Source organism: Scyliorhinus canicula, chromosome 14, assembly GCF_902713615.1.
Source record: "Scyliorhinus canicula chromosome 14, sScyCan1.1, whole genome shotgun sequence".
Classification (NCBI taxonomy): Eukaryota; Metazoa; Chordata; class Chondrichthyes; order Carcharhiniformes; family Scyliorhinidae; genus Scyliorhinus; species Scyliorhinus canicula.
Window position 1 is genome coordinate 60,171,322 of NC_052159.1, and position 22,574 is coordinate 60,193,895.

At 43.9% G+C, this 22,574-nt stretch overlaps 1 protein-coding gene across 5 annotated transcripts in view; it reads right to left on the bottom strand.

Moving 5' to 3' along the window:
* atm (ATM serine/threonine kinase) overlaps positions 1-22,574 on the bottom strand; it is a 215,734-nt gene that overhangs the window by 88,750 nt on the left and 104,410 nt on the right. For 4 of the 5 annotated variants that reach the window (XM_038818310.1, XM_038818311.1, XM_038818312.1 and 1 more), the window contains exons 29-34: positions 18,038-18,237; positions 15,766-15,940; positions 15,033-15,197; positions 5,748-5,880; positions 4,057-4,152; positions 2,571-2,742 (exon numbers count right to left, since the gene is read on the bottom strand). In XM_038818310.1, coding sequence (XP_038674238.1) covers positions 2,571-2,742; positions 4,057-4,152; positions 5,748-5,880; positions 15,033-15,197; positions 15,766-15,940; positions 18,038-18,237 — 941 coding nt within the window. Of the gene's footprint in view, positions 1-2,570; positions 2,743-4,056; positions 4,153-4,368; positions 4,466-5,747; positions 5,881-15,032; positions 15,198-15,765; positions 15,941-18,037; positions 18,238-22,574 lie in introns of those variants that run through there. The other variant, XM_038818314.1, reaches the window with a different exon arrangement.

Consider the following 22,574-nt stretch of genomic DNA (forward strand, 5'->3'; position numbering starts at 1 on the left):
TGCTTTTTATAATTTGATGGTGCAGCACACTGGGGTTCCAATCTACTGTCTAGGTTCACAAGTTAATGTAACTCTTGAGTTTGGTGCATAAGACTTCTAAACATTGACAAATCATCTAATTCTATTTGAGAGATCGGGGGGGTGGGGGAAAGAGGAGAGAGAGAATCCATTCTGCAACTTCTCCTCAAATAGCAAGGCCGAGATTCAAAACTGAATTAAAGCTGTGTTAACTCTCCTGCTATGGCACGCTGTATCACAGGCCAAAATAAGGTGTGGTCAGGCCACGAATCTCTGGTTGTTTTTATATTTTATCGTGATGGGTAGTTTTCGAGAATAAAAACTGGATATGCAACGTGAAATCAGCGAGCCAAATGCTTTTCTGTGACATTTTGTTTACTTCAAACCTAAGAACAGCATGAACCATCCCAGCCACTCGGACAGTCAGAGGCTACTGACATCACCCGAGGGTGAAGGAAGCCATGTGATTAATGCTTCCACTTTAATTTCAACAGAAGGTCTGGCACCACTTAACCAGAACAGTGAGGGTCACATAATAAATAAGTACAGCCTTAACGGTATCACCCCACATCTTGAGAACAAGCAAGCACATTTTATAGGTTTTTATTGCTCGGTACATAGCCACCCCAAGGTGACCAGTCACTTATTTTATTAGATAGGTTCTTGACATCATTTCAAAACTGTAGCGAGTACGTTGGTGAAAGCCAAAAACAATCTTAATTGTTTCAACGGAGATGAAACTATGGAGTCAATTTTAATCTGAACTGCCCATCGATAAACTAATGCGATTGGATGGAATGTTAATTTTACACCCCACCCAACTTGCCTCTTCATTGAAGTTAAATGGAGAATATTATAAAGTGGGATATAAAGCTGGGGGTAAAACAATTCCCCTCAAGAATGAAATTTAAGAGACTTAACCCCACAGAAACAAGCACATCATTCAAAACTGTAATTTCTCCAACATTGGTAATGAAGTCATTATCTCTGTTCTGATCACGGACTAGAAGTTCAAGCATGCATTTTTGGGCACAAACAGGAGGCAAGTATCAATCTGGTGCCTGAATGAAGGGCTTTGCCATGTACCAGATATTAAGCCATGGGCCTAATTTCTGCTGAGCCAGCAAACTACAGAGGGGGAATTAATGATCTGGTTAAGTGACTGGTCACCTCGGGGCGGCTATGTACCGAGCAATTAATTGAAATGGGCGGACAAATGGCAGATGAAATTTAATGTAAAGAAATGTGAAATGATTCAATTTGGTAAAACAAATGAGGGGAGGCTAAAATAAATGAAGGGTACAATTCTAAAGGGGGTGCAGAGCAGGAGGACCTGAGAGTATAAATGCACAAATCATTAAAGGTGGGAGAGCAGGTTGAGAAATCGATTAATAAAGCATAAGGAATCCTGGGCTTAAAAGCAAGTAAGTTAAGACAAACCTGCATAAAACACTGGTTCAGCCTAAATTAGGGAATTGTGTCCAGTTCTTAGAACCACACTTTAGGAAGGATTTGAAGCATTAAAAAGAGGGTACAGAAAAGCTTCCTGAGAATGGTTCCAGGAAAGAGGAGCTTCAGTTACGCAGACAGCTTGGAGAAGCTGGGGCTCCTTGGCAAAGGGAAGATTAAGAGGAGATTTAATAGAGGAGCTCAGAATTATGAGGAATCTGGACAGAGTGGACAGAAACTGGTTTTCATCCTCCTCCAAAGGGAACAAAGGGCACTTATTTAAGGCGACTGCCAAAATACATCAGGAAAAACCTTTAAACAGTAAGTGGTTAGGATCTGGAATTAACTGTTTCAGAGTGTGGTGGAGGCAGTTTCAATTGTCACCTTCAAAAGAGAACTGGATAATTATCTGAAGAGAGACAATTTGCATGTCTACTGGGAAAAGGGAGAGGATGGGAAAATAAAAGCAAAATACTGTAGAGTTTGGAAACCTGAAAATCCCACAGAAGATGCTGGAAAAGCTCAGCAGGTCTGGCAGCATCTGTGGGAAGGGGAACAGAGTTAATGTTTTGAGTCCTTAAGGCTCTTCTTCAGACAGGTGAGTTGCCCTTTCAGAGATACAACACGGACATGACGGGCTGAATGGCCTCATTTTGTGCCGTAACTATTCTATGATTTTATGCAGGCGAATTTCTCGATTAAAGAATTAGCAGTTACAGCAGGATTACTGCAAACTTGTCTTGTAAGTGTAAGTCTAATATTTTGATCATATTATTACATGTATGTGAATAAATATAATACAAGCAGGAAAACATGCAAGCATGCCTAATAAAAGCAATTATGAGCATTGTTCTGATTATAATGCAATTGTCCATGTCTCGAATGTTACCCTTACAAATTGTCCATCATAAAATGGGATAAAAATAAGTTAAATACTGTACAATAAACAGTGCAATTCACAACAAAAGAATATTCATTAAAAAGAAGTATAAATTAATTTGGTGAACAGTTTGAATAGAATGCAGATCACAAAGCAATTTGGCTAGAGATCTACAAAGTGTTTATTTTCTTTTGGCTTTGTTTCAATATCTGTACATACTCACCATTGATCAATGAGGGCATTATTAATTACACTTAGGAGAATGAAAACTAATTTAAATTTTTTTTCTTTAAACAGTTCTGTTGCTTTGCAATGAAATTCGTCCTTTTTGCGTTGTAAGGTAATGGTGGAAAAATCAATTGGACCCATTTCTCCCAAACAATTTCCTGCAGCTTCTGAAATCATAACATATATGAGAAATATATATTCAATTATATGGTAATTATTACAAACTAAATAATCCAAAACTAGCAATAAGCCATTTTATAAGCCTTTATGCTGAATATATAACTGCAAACGTAGACACTGCACTGCCTGAGCCTGATTTGGTAATTCAGTTAGAGCCGATACAGATCTTAAACAGCACCCTTTTCAGCATTGCACCCAATGTACCAAATGCTTCTGGAGTCAAATTGTAGAGTAGAACCATAGAAAGGTTATGGCACAGAAAAAAACCATTCAGCCCGTCGTATTTGGCAACCCAGCCTAATCCCACATTCCAGCAACTGGTCTGTGGCCTTGCAGGTTACAGCATTTTAGGTGCAGATGCAGGTACCTTTGAGTTGAGGATTTCAGCCTCCCCAACCAGGCAGCGAATCTCAAACACCAATCACTCTCGGGTGTGTAAAGTTGGTGTCTCAGCAACATGTCAACTACATCTTTAAAAGTGTATCTTTTCCTGCATCAGTATGTTACTTGCATTTCAATCAGCAGCTATTGTTGAATGAGATGGTTCAGAGTCATCTCAATCCATTTCTCAGTCTTCACTGCACACAACTGAGGGTAATTCACTAGAATGCATTTCAGGCTTCTCTGCAAGAGTAATTTAGCTAATCCTACCCTCCTGCCCTTTCCCTTAGGATCTGCAAAAAAATATTTCCCTTCTGATGATTATCCAAAAGCTACAACTGAATCTGCTTTCCCCCTCCCACTACCCACCCACCATTTCAGGCAGTGCATTCCAGAATGCTGCATAAAAACGTTTTTCCTCATTTTGCATTTGGTTCTTTTGTCAATCACTTTAAATTTGTGTCCTCTGGTCTTGACTCTTTGTGAATGAGACCAGTTTGTCTCTATCTATTCTGCTTAGACCCCTCATGATTTTGAAAACTTCCATCAAATCACCTCGAGACCATCCTCTTTTCTAAGATGAAGAACCCACGCCAATCTATCAATATAACTCAAAGGACGCGATTCTGCAGCCGCATTGTGCAACATTCAATTGGTTCTCAAAAGATTGATTGCTTGGACTGCACTATTAAATCTAGTGTTCATCATTCTGTGAGAAGAACCAACTACTGTCCTAAAGTTGGCATCTACCTGCTTGAACTTGTTTGTCCTTATTTAGTATTATTTTAAAAAGTTAATCAGTGGGTAATTCAATCTAAACAGAAAGGAGAACGTAGGTATAATTCACAAGTAAACACCTTAGTTCACAATCAAGGTTTATCTTAGAGAATCTATTGAATAAGAGCTAATTAAATACTCACCAAGAATTTCTTTTCCAGCAGGGTGGTTAGTAGCAGATTTGCACAACTGCAAAAGATTTACAACTAGTTTCACCAGAACACTGGACTCTGGGTCATCTGATGAAGAGAAATATTAAAAATGTTTAATCAATCAATCCTAGCAACATGTTTCATACTTTTGGTTTTAACACATGAACTATAACCCGTAGCACTGAACCTCACGAAAAAGTTTCTACACATTATAGGATACAAAATTCCATAATGTATTGAAAACAGTCATATATATTCACTGCTACTGGAACAGTGGAAACCTGGTTTTCTGGAAAAACTGACCATGTAGTCATCCGTTTTTCTTCATCGAGCTGGGACATTGTTGTGGAAAGAATCATGGGGAAACTGTCGAGGTAAAAGCCATGGTAATAGCTGCTGACTGAAAAAAGTAACAGTTGTGTTGAAACTTACAAATACATATATAATGAAGCTTCCCTGAAAAAACACTTTTAGGAATTGACTCATGTTTTTGGCACCACAAAACTAGATTATGTACAGTAACACTGGCCCCAATATTTGCAGGGAGGTGGGGTAGAAACTAGGGGTGGTCTGCCAGTAGAAATTCTGGAAAGGCGGAGATCCTGGCAAATGGAAGCAAGATCTCAGTAGAATTTATTTTACGCCATTCTAATAACTCCCAGATGGTTACTGCCGAAAACAAAGGAAAAGAAAGAGGGAAGGACGGGGTATCATTTTCCTGGGGGTGGGGGTGATTGATGCAGTAGGTGAAATTAGATCACAGAGAAGGGAAAGATTGATGGGACAGTGGGAGTGGGGCTGACTATGGAGGTAGCTCCCTGCAGGTATGCTCTTATGATTATTTGGGGCCCCCTGACAGCAGTAGCTCTGCTTTTTGTGGCTCACAAACAGCGCTGAAAAGCCACTTACCTACTGGATCTAGAAGTTTGCACCTTCCAATGTCTGTTGGATTGAGTGAATTTCAAATTTCTGACAAAATCGGAGGCACAAAGCCTGGTCAACATATAATCATTGCCAAGCGACTCGAAAGCAGGTTCTTATTCCATCCCCACCCTACCAATGTTAAACCACAAGTAAGCACGTTTGCAGCACGCAAGGGCTGCAGTTCCATTTTTAAGAATTAAAAAAAAAAATTTAGAGTACCCAATTCATTTTTTCCAATTAAGGGGCAATTTAGTGGCCAATCCAGCCACTCTGCACATCTTTAGGTTGTGGGGGCAAAACCCACACAAACACGGGGAGAATGTGCAAACTCCACACGGACAGTGACCCAGAGCCGGGATCGAACCTGGGACCTCGCCGCCGTGAGGTAACAGGGCTAACCCACTGCGCCACCATGCTGCCCTAATTTTTAATAATTTAACCTATCCACCAGGTAGTGGGCTGGGAACACATTTAAAATTCCACCCAATGTTTCAATTACTTTAATTGCACTTTTCTTTATTTAGAGCAAATACTCATTATAAATTAGGTACAGACTTAATGCCCACGTCAGCTATCTCAGCCATTGAGATTCTGTGAGTAATAGTGCTGTATGCAGGTTCAAATTACTGATACAGTTGAACATCCTCATACAGTGACTTTACAACCCTTTTTTAAACCTAACGTTATTGCAACTTGGTCAACAATATTTGCCATGCTAACGTCAGGGCTGCTAGACAATAAGAATGTATAAAAACTACCTTGATATTCTTTCAACAGATTTTTAACATCTGCTTTGTGCAGTTCCAGTTGTTGTTTTAGATCATTTAATCCCACAAGCCTAGTTAATGGTAATGAATCGCAGGAGCTTACTGAAAGGAAGTGATTGATTTCCTGAAACAGAAAAATAGCATTGTAAAGGTAAAGCTGCAATTTCTTTCTCATTTCTAACTTTAGCCTCACTTTGCTTTTACACTATTTCTATATTATCCGGGGGAATGAAACCTGTGTTTCAATTCTAACCTGCTCTTTTCTATTTCCATTCATCTTTCTTGCCATGTGGTCATTGGCCCGTTAAACTTTAGTACTTTTCCTTCTAAACTTCAGGTTTAGAGCCCTACTTTGTGTTCGCTTTTCTACATCCTCACATGTTCAAAACTCTTTCCATTAGAGCTCACTCAATTCATTCTTCCACAAATTGGAACTCTACTCTTTTAATATTCCTTTTCTTCGATAGCCTACAGGCATTTTAATCCCAAGTTTTTGTGTCATCAGAATATTAACACTCAAGTTAAAAAGTTGTGGCTTCTAGTGGGCTGAACTTTCAATGTGGTATTGAAGGTGTACTGCATTTGTCATTTTCTGCTTCAATGAGGATACAAGTATTGAGTATAAGTATTATATATTGAATGGTGGAGCAGGCTCAAAGGACTAAATGGCCTACTCCTGCTCTTAAGCCTTATGTTCGTAAGTAATAGTAGCAGAAGAGAGCCTGCTCCGCCATTCAATACCATAATGGCACAGCTCTAGGGTCCCCGGCTTGGGTCAGTGTGTGTGTGGAGTCTGCACGTTCTCCCCTGCGTGCGTTTCCTCCGGGTGCTCCAGTTTCCTCCCACAAGTCCCGAAAGACATGCTGTTACGTGAATTGGACATTCTGAATTCTCCCTCCGTGTACCTGAACAGGCGGTGGAATGTGGCGAGTAGGGGCTTTTCGCAGTAACTTCATTGCAGTGGGTTTTTTTAAAAACGCATTTTATTCAAACTTGTATCAAAGTAGGTTACAGCAAATAAACACCCTGGGAAACATTCTTCCCACAATCAACTATACAGTTTGTACAGACTTTTCTCCTTTTTCATCCCTCCCCATCACACATTCCCCCCCACCCCCCTGCGACAAACAGCTCCTCAAACACGGTCACAAACATCCCCCACCTTTTCTCAAACACCCCTGCTGAGCCCCTTAACTCATACTTTATGTTCTCCAACCGCAGGAAGTCATACAGGTCACCCAGCCATGCTACTTCCCCCGGTGGCGATGCCGAACACCACTCTAGCAAAATTTGTCGCCGTGGAATCAGAGAGGCGAAGGCCAAGACATCGGCCTTCCTCCTCTCCATGAGCTCCAGCTTCTCTGAAACCCCAAATATTGCCACCAAAGGGTCCGGGTCCACTCCCTCCTCCACTCCTGGCTAAGACCGCGAACACTCCCGCCCAGAATCTTCACAATTTTTCACAACCCCAAAACATGTGCGCCTGATTCGCTGGCCCCCGCCCACAACTCTCACACTCTACAGCTATCCACTGAAAGAACCCACTCATTCTCGCCCGAGTCATATGCACCCTGTGCACCACCTTAAACTGTATCAGGCTCATCCTTGCACAACAGGTGGTCCCGTTTACCCGACACAGTGCCTCACTCCATACTCGCCCAAGTGATCTCCATTCCCAACTCTACTTCCCATTTCTCCTTGATCTTCACCACTCGCTCACCTCCCTGCTCCCTCAGCCACTTAAATATATCCCCAATTCTTCCCTCCCCTTCCACATCCGGAAGCAGCAGTTGCTCCAGCAGGGTACCCCGGCAATCAAGGGAAAGGCAATCCAGACCTTTCATGCAAAGTCCCTAACCTGTAGATACCTGAACTTACTCCCCCTCAGCAGCTCTACCCTCTCCCTTGGCTCCTCCAGACTGGCAAACCCTTCCTCCAAATAAAAATCCCTCACCTTGACGGGCCCCACTTCCCTCCACCTCCTGGATACACTATCCATCTCCCCCAGCGGTGTTAGCAACGACATCCCTTCCACCCTAAAATGCCTCCTCAGCTGATTCCATATCTTCACCATGGACTGCACCACTGGTCTCCCTGAATACCTACTCGGAGCTATTGGCAATGCTCACGTCCACAGCCTCTCAAACTAGACCCCTTACAAGATTCCTCCTCCATCCTAACCCACTCTACCCTTTCTCCTTCCCACCACCGCCGCACCTTGTGCACATTCGCTATCCAATAATAATGAAGCACGTTTAGCAACGCCAACCCCCTCTGCTGTCTCTGCCTCTGTAGCAGGGTCCTCCCCAATCTCGGCACCTTCCCCGCCCATACAAAGTCAGAGATGATTGTGTCCACTTTCCGAAAAAAGGCCTTTGGTATAAACATCGGGAGAGCCTGAAAGATAAACAAGAACCTTTGCAGAATAATCATTTTCACCACTTGGACCCTCCCCGCCAATGTTAAGTGCAGTGTATCCCACCTCTTAAGATCCTCCATGTCCTCCTCCACCAGCTTCGTTAAGTTCCACTTATGGAGCCCCCTCCATTCCCTTGCAACGTGAATCCCCAAGTACCTAAACCTATCCCTCGTTACCGTAAATGGCATCCCCCCTAAATTAGCCTGCTATGCCAGCTCATTCACCGGGAATACCTCACTTTTCCCTATATTCAGCTTGTATCCCGAGAAGCCACCAAACCTCCCGAACAGGCCCATAATCCTTCCCATGCTCTCCAATGGATCCGAAACATACAGCAAGAAGTCATCGGCATAGAGGAACACCAGATGCTTCCTCTGTCCCCTCATTATCCCCTGCCACTCTGTCGACGTCCTGAGAGCCATCGCCAATGGCTCTATGGCCAGCGCAAACAGCAGCGGCGGCGACAGCGGGCACCCCTGCCTCGTGCCCCTGTGTAAGTCAAAGCTTTGTGAGCTCATATCATTCATCCTCACCCTCGCGCCATATACAGCAACCGCACCCATACCACAAATCCCGGCCCAAACCTTCCCAAAACTTCGAACAAGTACCGCCACTCCACCCGATCAAATGCATTCTCTGCATCCATGGACACCACCACCTCCAGTACCAGAGCTCTCAATGGATTCATCACCATATTCAACAGCCATCTTATATTACTCGCGAGCTGCCTGCCCTTCACGAAGCCTGTTTGATCTTCTGCAACCATCCCCGGGACACAATCCTCCATTTCCCCGCCAACAACTCAGCCAATACTTTCACATCCGTGTTCAATAGTGATATGGGTCTTTTCGACCCACATTCCACCGGATCCTTCCCTTTTTTTGGGATTAGTGTGATTACTGCCTGCTTCATCGTCTCCGGCAACTCCCCCTTCTCCAGTGCCTCATTAAACATCCCCAATAGATGTGGTGCCAGGTCTGCCGCAAATTCCTTATACATTTCTGCTGGGTACCCATCCAGCGCAAGGGCCTTCCCTGACTGCATACCCCTGATACTATCCAGCACCTCCCTCAGCCCCAGGGGCTCCTCCAACCCCTGCCTCTTTGCTTCCTCCACCTGAGGAAATTCCAGCTCGTCCAGAAACCACCCCATGTCCCCCTCCTCTCCTCCTGGGTCTGCCTCATAAAGTCCCTGGTAATGCTCTCTAAATGCCTCATTTATCTTCCCTGGATGCGACACCACATTCCCAGCCCCAGTACGGATCTTCAATATTTCCCTGGACGCAGCCTCCCTCCGCAGCTGGTGCGCCAGCTTGCGGCTCGTCTTCTCCCCATACTCGTATTGCACCCCTCTTGCCCTACGCAGTTGCCCTACCGCCCTCCCCGTTGTCAGCCTGTCAACTTGCCCCTGCAACTTTTTCCTCCTCGCCAATCCCTCCACGGTGGGCACCCTCAAATATTACCTGTCCACCTCCACTATCTCACTCACTAGATGGTCAAGTTCCGCCCTCCATTCCTTATTCGCACAAAGCATAAATGAGATCATTTCTCCCCGGACCACTGCCTTCAGTGCTTCCCAAAAAATGCCCGCCGACACCTCCCCATTCTGATTGAACGGCACATAATCCCTAATTGCCAACCGCACCTTATCACAAAATCTTCCGTCCGCCAGTCAAACCTCCACCCGGCCTCTGCTCTCGTCCCGTACTGAACCGAATATCAAGCCAGTGAGGTGCATGGTCCGAGATAACTATCCCCGCATACTCTGCCCCCTCCACCTCAACCAAAATCTCCCGACTTACTACAAAGTAATCAATCCCCGAATACACCTTATAGACGTGTGAAAAGAAGGAATACTCCCTTCCCCCATGGTTCTGAAAGCACCATGGATCCACCATACCCATTCTCTCCATAAACCCCCCCCGAGCTCCCTTGCCATTCATACCCCACCCATCGACCTGGGGCTCGATCTATCCACCCGTGTCTCCAGGACACAGTTAAAATCTCCTCCCATGATCAACTGGTATGTGGCCAAATCCAGGATTGCTGCCAGCAATGCCCTCATAAAAACCACATGATCCCAATTTGGGACATGCACATTTACCAACACTACCAGTGCCCCTTCCAATACCCCACTCACAATCACATATCTCCCACCTGGATCCCTCACCTCCTTCGCACTCACAAATCCCATTTTTTTGCTCATTAAAATCGCCACATCCCTCGATTTCAAATCAAACCCAGAGTGAAAAACCTGCCCGACTCACCCCTTCCTTAACTTAACCTGGTCCTTCACACGAAGGTGTGTCTCCTGCAAAAAGGCAACCCCCGCTTTCAAGCTCCTGAGGTGCGCGAACACCCGCGACCTTTTAACCGGCCCATTCAGTCCCCGGACATTCCACGTTCCCAACCTTACCGGAGGCTGCGCCTCCAATCCCCTCTACTGTCCGTCATCTTCCCAACTTAACTCCTGCCCCTTTAATTCCACTCTGTACCCAGCCCATCCCACATGGCCCCCTTTCTTCGCCCTTGACCATGTCATCTCTCACCCCCTGCCGCGTCGCAGAAACCCCTCCCCCTCGCTTTTCCCCTTCTTCTCCCCCCACTTCCCCTTTCCACCCCTCTTGGTCTTCTCCCCCACCACCTCACTTCCGTTCACCAGCATAACCTGCTAGCGCGGCTGCCCCTTCCCAAAGGCACATCCTAATGACCCCCCCTCAGCTCAAAGAAGGCCTCCTGCTGGCCTTACCCTCCCTCACCCAAACAAGGACCTCTCCTGAACTCCAGGCAGCCTTCTCCAAAAGCAAACAAACAGATGTTAAACACAAACAGTCACATAAAACAGTAGGGGGGATGGGAATATCCATCCCCACATAAACTTTTCACCCTTACAATCTCAACATTGAACAGAACCTCTGCCTGCCCCCCCCCCCCTAACAAAAAAAGACGAAAATCCCTCAATCCCTACACCCACTTCAAACATGCTGCTGACCATTACATAGTGCCAGCAAATTTTCCCAAACATTGTCCAATCAGTTCTCGCCCAGTTTATGCTCCTTAATGAAGTCTTCGGCCGCTTCTGGTGCCTCGAAATAATGCTCCCGGCCTCAGAACTCACCCATAACTTTGCCGGGTAGAGCACCCCAAACCTGATCTGCAGCCGGTACAGCACGAGCTTGTCCTTGTTGAAATCTCCTCGCCGTTTTGTCAACTCAGCTCCAACGCCCTGATGAATCCGGACGTTATTTCCCTCCCAGTCGCAGCTACGCTTCTCCCTGGCCCACCGTAGAATTTTCTCTTTCTCCACAAATTTATGGAATCTCACGATCACCACCCGCGACGGCTCCCCAGATCTAGGCTTTTGCCTCAGAGACCTATGCGCTCGGTCCACTTCAGGTGCCTTATCTAGCACCCCTTCTGCCACCAGTCCCGCCAGCATCCTCGAGTCGTACCTCGAGGCACTCACACCTTCCACTCCTTCAGGCAGGCCGACTATTCGCAGGTTCCGTCCTCTGGAGGTATTCTCCTGCTTGTAGCCACCTGAGTTGGCCACTTCCCAAGTTAAAATGGAGAAACACAAGTAACGCAGGGAAAATTGGACAATCCCAGAGAAACAAGCAGTTTGCAGAGTTTTCCTGTGTATTCTGCCTGCAAAGAAAGCAGACAGCACTGAAACCAGCAGCCATGCATATTAATGAGCGATTCCCAGGCACAATAGTAACAATCAAAGGTGATCGAAGTAAAGCTAGACTCCTCGGCGCCAGCAGGAGTCCAAGACAAAAGAAACAAACGGGCACCCAAGGACCGCCCAGTGATCGGGAAACAGCCCCAATATTGGGGAATTCAAACCAATCGATTGGTATGGGATCCAATCGATTGGAAGTAAGCTCAGGGTCCGCCCAATAGGGCGCAAAGCCCCTGAGGACTATAAGATCGAGCCCCCAAGGTCAGTTCGCTCTCTTAGACGGCCCTCCCAGCAGAACATCTTAGCAGCTCTCGAAGAACTTGACCATAAGAAGGAGAGGCCTGGCCAACTGCTGCACCATCAAGTAAGTGTCCAGTCAATGCACGCTACGAGATAGACGCTCCTGACCCCTTAGTCCATACCAGCTGGAAGCCTGCAGACTCAGGATCGAGCAAGAGGCCATTGTTCCCTGACCCAGCGGGTTCCCTTATCCAGATAAGTACTGGCCTGTTAGTGGTAGGAATAGCCTAGTCTTTTAGTATTGTATGCATGGGTAGCGATTAACTGTGTATTAATAAACATGTTTTGATTTGAACCTTACTAATTGGTGTATTGAGTCATTGATCTGAACTTGAACTTCGTGGTGGTATCATAAGGATACCTGGCGACTCTAGAGCTAAGTAATAAAACAGAGCCAATTGAGTGTAAAGCGCACTCACCAGAACGAGCAACATGCTCCTCAACCTTTGCCCTCAGCGTTTTACAAACGTCTCCTAGGAGCCCCACCTCCCCCTCCAGAGCCACCACATGACCGCTGTGGCCCAAGATCACTCCTTCAATCTCCCGAATCTGTGACCCCTGCACCTCCAAACATCTCTCCATCTGCTCTAAAGTACTCTTCAGGGGTGCCACAGCTTCTGCAAAGGCCTTTGCATGATCCTCATGCATTTCCTTCCTCTGCTTATGGAATTCCTCCTTGATAAAAGTCATCAGTTCCTGTATCTGGGGCCTTACACTTGCCCCTCCCCCGCCTGCATGCTGGAAGAGACTGTCTGTGAAGCACAAGACTGTTTCAACTTTCCAGCCAACCCTTTCGCTGTTTTCTGCCGGGTCCGGTGATCTGAAGACATTCCAGGGGTAAACTACTCCTCTAACATTCACCTACGTCTTTTCATCAAAATTCCACAGAATCTGGGTAAAAAGAGCCCTTTTCTGTGACTTTGAACAGGAACAGCCCTTTATGTGACCAATCACTCCATGGTCACAAGCGGAAGCTCATTGCAGCGTTAATGTACTACTTGTGACAATAAAGATTATTTATGAAAAAATGCTGCCCCTTGGCAACATTGTCCAAAAATACATCAGATTGCACATGTATGCTGACTTCATTCAGCTCCACTCCATCATCACCTCTCTCTTCACAATCTCCAAATTTTCTCGCTGCTTGTCTGGTATGTAATGCTAGATGAACAGATATTTTCTCCAACCAAATATTGGGAAAGCCAAAGCCAGTTTCAGTCCTCACCACAAACCTGGTTCCATAGATGACAGTGGAGGGGCATTTGAAGAGGATGGTGTGATCAACTGTGTCAAGGCCTACAGTCAAGAAAAACGAGGAAGCATAGTTTACCAGTCACATAGGATATCTTCTGTCATTTTGATAATGGTTGCTTCAATGTTGTGGCAAGGGCAGAATCCTGATTGGTCGTTCGGGTTGAAACACTGATTTTCAGGAGAGATGGTCACAGATTTGAGAAGTGACAACACATTCAAAGACTTGGAGAGAAAAGTGAGGTTGGAAATGAGGCACATGGTTTGTAAGGGCAGAGGGGCCGAGGATTGTTTTTCAGTTCGGGGCTGATGATGACAAATGCAAAGCAGATAAAAATCTAGATGGCGCTCTGGTGGTTAAGGAAGTGGGACCCTTTTCCAATAGTACACCGCAAGCTGGATGATGCTATTGATGTCACCTTCTGCAGCCTGTAGCATAAACGTTAAGGGTGACTATTACTGCCACAAGTAGTGCCTTCCATGCCCTGGTTCAAGGCTTGTTGTGTCCATAGTAGGCGACATTGTTTGGCATTAGCCTCCTTTGTGAAGCAAAGTTGCTATGATGCATTGTGCTTCAGAGATGTTCAGGAAGGGCAAGTGCTGTTTTTTGAAGATATTCTGTAGGTGTGACCTTTTGCCTTCTCTCTTATATTACAATTTCAACTACTTTCTTGGGTGTTCACCCTCATCCTCCAGCCTTAAAGGCAACCCTACCAGAACACCCATGATTGAAATAAAACTATATTGAAGGCAGCCAAAAACACTTCAATACCAGAAAACTTAGAGATCAAAATTAAGCTTTATAACACAGAAAACAGATGTTTTTCATATGATGTTGCTTAATTCAATATGACAGGTGGTGTACTTTCAACATGTAATGAGCCAGTCATACAGATTGTTTGGCACCCGCTTTGTGCCTGGAAATAGAGTGCAGAACTAATGAACATCTCAGGCAAAACTTTGTTTTCCTAGAAAGCAGCTGTAACTGATGGCTGTTTTAAACTGGCAGTTCTCCCAGTGTGAAATTAATCTGCTCATAATTATCATCAACTATGCAACATGATATTTTAGAGCAATTTCGAATAGGGATTGGTTTTGTAAGAGGTTGTGCAAACAGGCTTTCCAAACGTAAAGTGAATTATTTCATAGTTCCAATGGTTAAAATACTACTGCAGCTTTATAACCCTCTCATTTGAAAGTTCAATTTACCACAATTCAGAAGAGTACATAGATTTTTCACCAGACAGATATAAACCCATCTACAAGAATTTCAGTGAAAAGCATGCATAAGTTAAAAAGTGACTTTTTAAAAAATAAATTTGGAGCACCCAATTATTTTTTTCCCCCAATTAAGGGACAATTTAGCATAGCCAATCCACCTAACTTGCACATCTTTTGGGTTGTGGGGGTGAAACTCACGCAGATATGGGGAGAATGTGCAAACTCCACACGGTCAGTGACCCAGGGCCGGGATTCAAACCCGGTCCTCAGCGCCGCAGTCCCAGTGCTGTCCACCTTGCCACATTAAAAAGTTAAATTGTATAATTTCATCAAAGCTCTTCCAAGAATGAATGAAAGCAAGACATTTAGTCCTTCAAGTGCTCATTTAAAAAAAATGTTACCTCCAACAACGTGAACTGTCTTTTGCTGTACTTGATTTTCTTTTGGGTAAGACGCAGCTCTCTGAAGTCAGGAAGATCAGGGAATGAATCCAACCGTCTAATTGCATTGTACAAGTTCTCATTGCCTTGATTAGTTATCACTAGATACCTCAGCAATTCTAGGGCCTGAAAAAGTTATGAATACAATTCACTAAATTTTTGAATCAACATTAAAATAGAGAGGCACAATGATGTGTTAAAACAACTCAGGAACAGAAAGCAATCATGTTCGATTTCAGCTCAGTTTCACACGGAAATGAAACAATTATAGAGGTGCAGTTCTGCATTAGTTCTCCACTCCCTTACACCTCCAATTTTAAATCCCCATTCTTGTTTAGGTTACTTATTGATCTCCTCTGGTCCCATTGGCCGTTTTGTCTACAGCTACATAGGCTCAACACTGTGGGTATCCTCCCTAAATCTCTCTGCCACTCCACTTCCCTAACCCTTGATGCCTTTACACCAATTTCTCTTCCGAAGCACTTGTTCATTTCTGTCTTAGGCCCAATCCATTTTGATTGTGCTTCTGTGGGGCACAATGGGAGATTTTTCTACATCAAAGACATTACACGGTAGAATTATTTTATTACTACATGTTTAAGTTTTTAACTACAGTTTCAATAGGAAAAAAATTAAGCCCATGAGACTTAAAACTGCAAGTCACAAACAAAGACAACATAATGAATCAGCTCACCTGCTGGCGAATCCCTGGCTGCTCATGGACCAATGGTATAAGCGTGCCCACGATAACATGAAGGTGGCTTTCAAGTGCATCTCCACAGTGCTCCACAGCAGTTTGGCAAGTAACATTTAAAAGGTCACAACACAGAGAAAAACTACGTGTAGATACATCATCCATGTGTGATGGCCTGAAAAGAATATTAGCAACAAATGGACTGAAAAAATGATGGCCCAGGTCTATTGCTCCTCAGAGTGTCGTACACTAGAAGATGCCTGGAGGACCCCGAGGATGTCCCCTGCAAGAACTGCATGGGATTTGCCCAGGAAGTTTCAACTTCAGTTGGGCAATTACCCGGTGTCTGGGGCTATCTAAAACTCTGATTTAAAGTTGGAGACTTCGGATGGTTCTGACTTACATAGAAGAAGGTACCCAGGAAAGGTTAGAAGCATTAAAATAACACTTAGGTAACTACTTTATGAACCCACCCCCACCGGACCACACTCACAACTAACCTCCCAACGATCTCCTCACCTCCCTGACCACTTGATCCTCCCACCTAGCCTCACCCCCTCGACTCCCCAACCCCGCCCAACCCTCTAACTCCATCCAGACCCATTCTACACCATCCCACCTATTCCCTCTCATAGTTTGTCAAAGTGGCTGGGACATTTAAACGTACTGGTTTACCGGGGCTAGTGCCATAAAAAGGGAGCGTGGCTTCATTTACCCTGATGATCCTGCACTGCACTGAAAGCCTCCAGGAGCTGCTGCGCTCCACATTTCTCAGCAGGACCAGGTCAGATGTCCAGGCCAGAAATGTGGAGCTCCAGTCTAATGTAAGAAAATAGGAGTACAGTGGTAATCCAACGGTGATTGTTACTCCACAGAAGATTCACCTAATATCTAACATAAGGCATTGGTGTAAAATGTGGGTCTTTGGAGCAATTGGAGTCCATATTAGGATTTCAGATACCCCATTATCTAACATTCATTAACTCAAAATGGCTGTGGAACCATTCACTACAAGTAGCTAATGGAAATTAAAGTTTTTTATATTCGTCAACTTAATAACACCTTATAAGATGCTTGCGATACGTTATACACACCATCACTTGTAACTAATTTTTTTAAGAGAGGCACTGAGCTCCAGTGTACTGTTGCAGTCCCCACAGGTGAGTTTCTGAAAATTGCAACAAAGTTGTCCGAGAAGGAACCAGATTAGATCCCATGTGAAGAGGATTTACTTAAAAGACACAGATAAATTAATTCATAAATATGTTTGCTGTCATATATTTTATTACATAGAATTTACAGTGCAGAAGGAGGCCATTCAGCCCATCGAGTCTGCACTGGCTCTTGGAAAGAGCACCCTACCCAAGGTCAACACCTCCACCCTATCCCCAGAACTCAGTAACCCCACCCAACACTAAGGGCAATTTTCGACACTAAGGGCAATTTATCATGGCCAATCCACCTAACCTGCACATCTTTGTGCATCCTGTCAGTAAGGAAATGGGGCGGGATTCTCCGGCCACGGTGGCCTGGCCCGCGATCGGGTCCCACCGATATCACACTCCAATATCAGCAGGTGGATAAAAGTGATTCTTCCAAACAGAATTTTATTATGTAGCCAAGTGACGGAAGAATTCAAAGGATGATTGATCTAATGTACTAATCTTGTTTCCATGATGCTTCAATCATTTGGACAACTTCCTATTGTTAGGAGTAATTCCTTAAGGGAAGAGAATGAAGAAGCCTAGATTGACATGAACTATTAATATTACACAGAATAATATTTAGAGAACAATCAAACACTAAAATGAAAAGAAAAATCTCGTCGTTCATGGCCTGGTAGATCATTGCCCCGTCTTGAAATAAGAATCACAAACCAGGAAGGTTTATAGATTCAACCTGCGATGAGTTAGTAGGTAGCTAGGAAACCAGAAGAAAACCAGCATTATTCAGGTAGGTAGGGGAAAACAATTAACAAGGGCCTCAGCAACGTAATGCTATTCAATGGTCCCCTCTTACAAAATGCATCAGGTAAGGTGAAGTCCACCTAAACTCTAATTCCCCTCCAACCCCCACTCCAGGAATAATTTAGCTTTTCGACAACTAGAAGAGTGAGAACATGGCCGGTGTTTATGGAACAGCACAACTGAAAGAGTTGGAATCTTTACAAGGGGGAAGAGAAAATGTATTAACTTTTTGTTTAATGCAGTCTTTGCTTGGCCAAATAAATTGGAACCGAGCCTTCAAAAGAATAAGAAAATGAAAGACTGACCAGCTGTTGATATGGTGGATCAGACTGTAGATAACATCACGAAGAACAAATGCCCAAACGCCACCCAGGCCGTCTTTTATCTCTTTCAGCAGCAAGTTTACAAACAAACGATACATCATCAGGATTCGATGCTTTTCGTAGGCACTGCTGTTGTCTGCTGCTTTCTTGGAAATTGCTAGCAAAATTTTTTGGATGGAATCCTGTTGACAACACATTTCAGAAACTTGTAATTCCAGGTGTTTAAAAGTCATGGAGTGAGAACGAGGCCATCAAGCCCATGCTGGCTCATGATAGAATAACCCAGTCAGACCCATTCCCCAGCTCAATTCCCAGAGCTCTGCAAATTTACTTCCCTACGTGCCTATCCACTTTCCTTTTGAAATCACTGAATGTTACCGCATCCACTACCCCCATAGGCAACGAGTTCCAAGTCATTACCATTTACTTGTGTAAAAAATATCTTGCTTTCTGCATCTCTTGCCAAAATCTTAAATCTGTGTCCCCTGGACCTTGTACTATCAGATTTTCTTTGCCTAACTTGTCCAAAACTGGTCACAATCATGTACACCTCTAGGAGAATCTCTACAGTGCAGAAGGAGGCCATTCAGCCCATCGAGTCTGCACCGACCTTGGAAAGAATAACCTACCTACTCTCCAACCCGACCCTATCCCCGTAACCCAGTAGCCCCACCTAACATTTTGGACAATCGGGGGCAATTTAGCATGGCCAATCAACCTAACCCACACATTTTTGGAATGTGGGAGGAAACCGGAGCACCCGGAGGAATCGCATGCAGACACGGGGAGAAAGTGCAAACTCCACACAGTCAGTCACTCGAGGCCGGAATTGAACCCAGGTCCCTGGCGCTTTGAGGCAGCAGTGCTAACCACTGTGCCGTCTCTGTCAGATCTCCCCACGGCCTCTTTTGCTCCAAGGAGAAGAGTCCCGGCTTCTCCAATCTAATATAGCTACATTCCCTCACACAAGAATCATTCTGATAAATTTCCTCTGTACATGCTCAAGGACACTCACATCCTTCCGAAAGTGTGGTGGCTGGAAGTGGACACAATAACTCTCGTTGTGGCCAACCAGAGCTTCATTAAAGTTCAGCACTACTTCTTGGCTTTTGTGCTAAACTGTTCAATTTATAATGCCCAAGATTCTGTGTGCTTTGCTAATTACTCTCTTCCCGTACCAGCCTCCCCGAACAGGCGCCGGAATGTGGCGACTAGGGGCTTTTCACAGTAACTTCATTGAAGCCTACTCGTGACAATAAGCGATTTTCAATTTTCAATAATATGTCCTGCCACCTCAAGGACATGTGCAGATGCATCCATAGGTTCCTCTATCCCTCCACACTCTTAGAACTGTGCAATTAAACATATATTACCAACTGTGAAATTAAGCATATATTGCCTTTCCGTTATTTCTGCCAAAATGTATCACGTTTGCCACTTGTCTTCCCATTCTACCAATCTATCCAGTATATATGTAATATAGACAATATCCAGTGCATTCCCTATATCAATTTTCTCTGTTATTTTATCAAAAAATTCAATTAGGTAAGTCAAATTCAATCTCTGCCTTTGACAAATCTCTCAGCATAGCGTCCTTGACAAATCAGTGCTGGCTCTCCTTAATTATTTCAAATCTCTCCAAGTGACTGTTTTTTTTTACCCTTGATTACAGTTTCTAAAATATTACCTCCCGCTCATGTCACTAGGAATTGTGAATTTTTGAACAAAGGTGTCACTTTCCAATCTCCTAGAATATTCCCCATAGCTAGAAAAATCTAGAAGAATATGGCTAGCCCTTCTGTCATCTCCACCCTCACTTTCTTTTGCAACTGAGGATGCATCCAAACCTGGCAACTTATCCAATTTAATTATTGACATGCTTTCACATACATCCTGCCTATCAATTTTCAACCCATCATTATCTCTACCATCTCTGCTTCTACTGGTATTTCGTCAGCATCCTCTTCTTCAGAAAACACCAACACAAAGTACTCATTATGTCACCTTATTTGTTCATAATCAGCCGCACCCCTTATCACCCAGGAACTGGCCAGAAATAGAAATCCGCAGTATTCTGCTTTACATGTAAATCTGAATTTGAGGCACCAGTATTGATCCTTCCTCCACTAGTTTGAGCTTGTCAACTGAAAAATTATTCATTTATTCCTACGCTCTGTTTTCTGTTCCCTAACCAATCATCTATCCATGCTAATATGTGACACCCCTACAATATGAACTCTTATTTTGTGGAGTAACCTTTAAAGAGCAATTTAGTGAATGCCTTTTGGAAATCCAAGTACACCTTGGATGTGGCCTAACCAAAGTTTTGAATAGCTCCAACATAACTTCCCTGCTCTTATAATCTCTGCCATGACGGATAAAGGCAAGTAAATTAATTCTGTTTCATTGCATATTACCAGGCCTAAAATAGCCTGCTTCCTGATTAGCAACAGAATGTACTGCTGCTTTAAGACACTGTCCTGAATACACTCTATGAACTGATCTTCCTCATCAACTTTGCCAATCTGCTTTATCTAATCTATATGAAGATTGAAATCACCCATGGTTATTGCAGTACCTTTCTTACAGGCTCCCATTATTTCTTCTTGTGTACCCTTCCTGAAGTGTAGCTACGGTTACGGGTCCTATAAATTACTCCCAAGCGACTTATCTCAACCCAAACTGATTCTACATCTTGGTCTTCTGAAGTAAGGTTATCTCTTACTGTTGTACTAATGCCATTCCTAATTAACACCACTTTTTCCCAGATTCCTGTCTTTCCAAAATGTCAAATACCCGCGAATATGTAGGTTGCAGCTTTGGTCAGCATCCACGTCTCAGTAATGGCCATCATGTCATACATATTTATTTCTATTGAGCTACCAATTCATCTGTTTTGTTACAAATACTGCATTTATTCAGATTCAGAGCCTTTAAGTCTGTTTTTGCACTAATTTTGCAAACTGTGCTTTTTTGCTGATGCACTCTTCAGTTTGTGTGCTCTGTCCATTCCTGGTTATCATTACTCATATTGCTACTCTGACTATTGCCTTGACCTTTCTTTTAAATTTACCATATCTCACCTCATGTGATTCCTCCCTACTCCATATTTAGTTTAAAGCCCTCTCTACTACCTTAGTTATATGACTCGTTAGAACACTCGTCTCAGCATAGTTCAAGTGAAGACTGTCGCAATGGTGCAACTCTCACTTTCTACAGTATTGGTGTCAGTGCCCCATGAATCAAAACCTTTTCTCCCACACCAAACATTGTACCATGCATTTAACTCTCTAATGTTATTTATCCACAGCTCGTGGCTCATGTCGTAATCAAGAGCTTATTACCTTTAGAACATAGAGAACATAGAACAGTACAGCATAGAACAGGCCCTTCGGCCCTCGATGTTGTGCCGAACAATGATCACCCTACTTTAAACCCACGTAACCCGTATACCCGTAACCCAACAATCCCCCCATTAACCTTACACTACGGGCAATTTAGCATGGCCAATCCACCTAACCTTTGTAGTTCTACTTTTTAATTTAGCCCCTAGCTGCTCATAATCCCCAAGCAGAACCTCTTTCTTAATGCTATCTATGTTACTGGTACTGACATGGACCATGACAACTGGATTCTCCCACTGCAAGTTCCTCTCAAGCCCAGAGGAGATGGTAAGTGATGGGTGCGTGATGCATTGAACAGTGGGAGTCTAGTGGTGCAATTAATGGGATTTGGCATTTGAAGATTAATTCACTACCATGACCATTTGATTGATCTTCCTGGGGCACAGGTCCACAGGGTTGAACATGGCACTGACCATTACAGTTATCTGCCCTACTCTCTTGCCAGTTGTCTGCAGACCCTCTTGGCTCGGTATTTAGAGGAACTCTGTCCTCCTGTCTATCTCCTTCACCAAGGATTTCAGCTCAGCATTAGGGTACCTTGGTGCATGTTCTCAGCTCTGTTGTGCAGAGCTCTACTTGTTCACATTCTTGTTTATAAGCAGTTACAACACTTGTTCCAGCAAGTCTTCACTTTTCTTTAAGAGGTGCAGGCTGGCTTTACGTAGTACATTAAATTTAATTGATTTGGACTCCTTACTAAGGAGTGCAGCTTCTTATCAGATCACTTAGCTCTGGCTGCATACAGCTATCATGCAAAACAGCAGGCTGTATGAAATTTGGCTGCTGCCTGTATCAGAAACAACGGGAATGAGTCAATTATACCTTGCAATATGGGAAAACCTTTTGGGATCAGTCCAATCTTGTAGCCATGAAATTGGTCTCCTTAATTAAAGGATGGTTCAAACTGAGTGAGAAAGATTGGGATAACCTACCTTATTAGCTAAAGAGAGGTGCAACTGAGAAGAATGTCAACCCACCTCTGGTTTCCCCCTCAAAACTGTGGAATAAAATGAGTTGTCAATTTTAAATTAAGGATAGATAATATCTTCAAAGGCTTTCCATCACAGTTAATGCCCCCTTTATTTCCTTTATTAGCAAAAACAAGTGAAAAATGT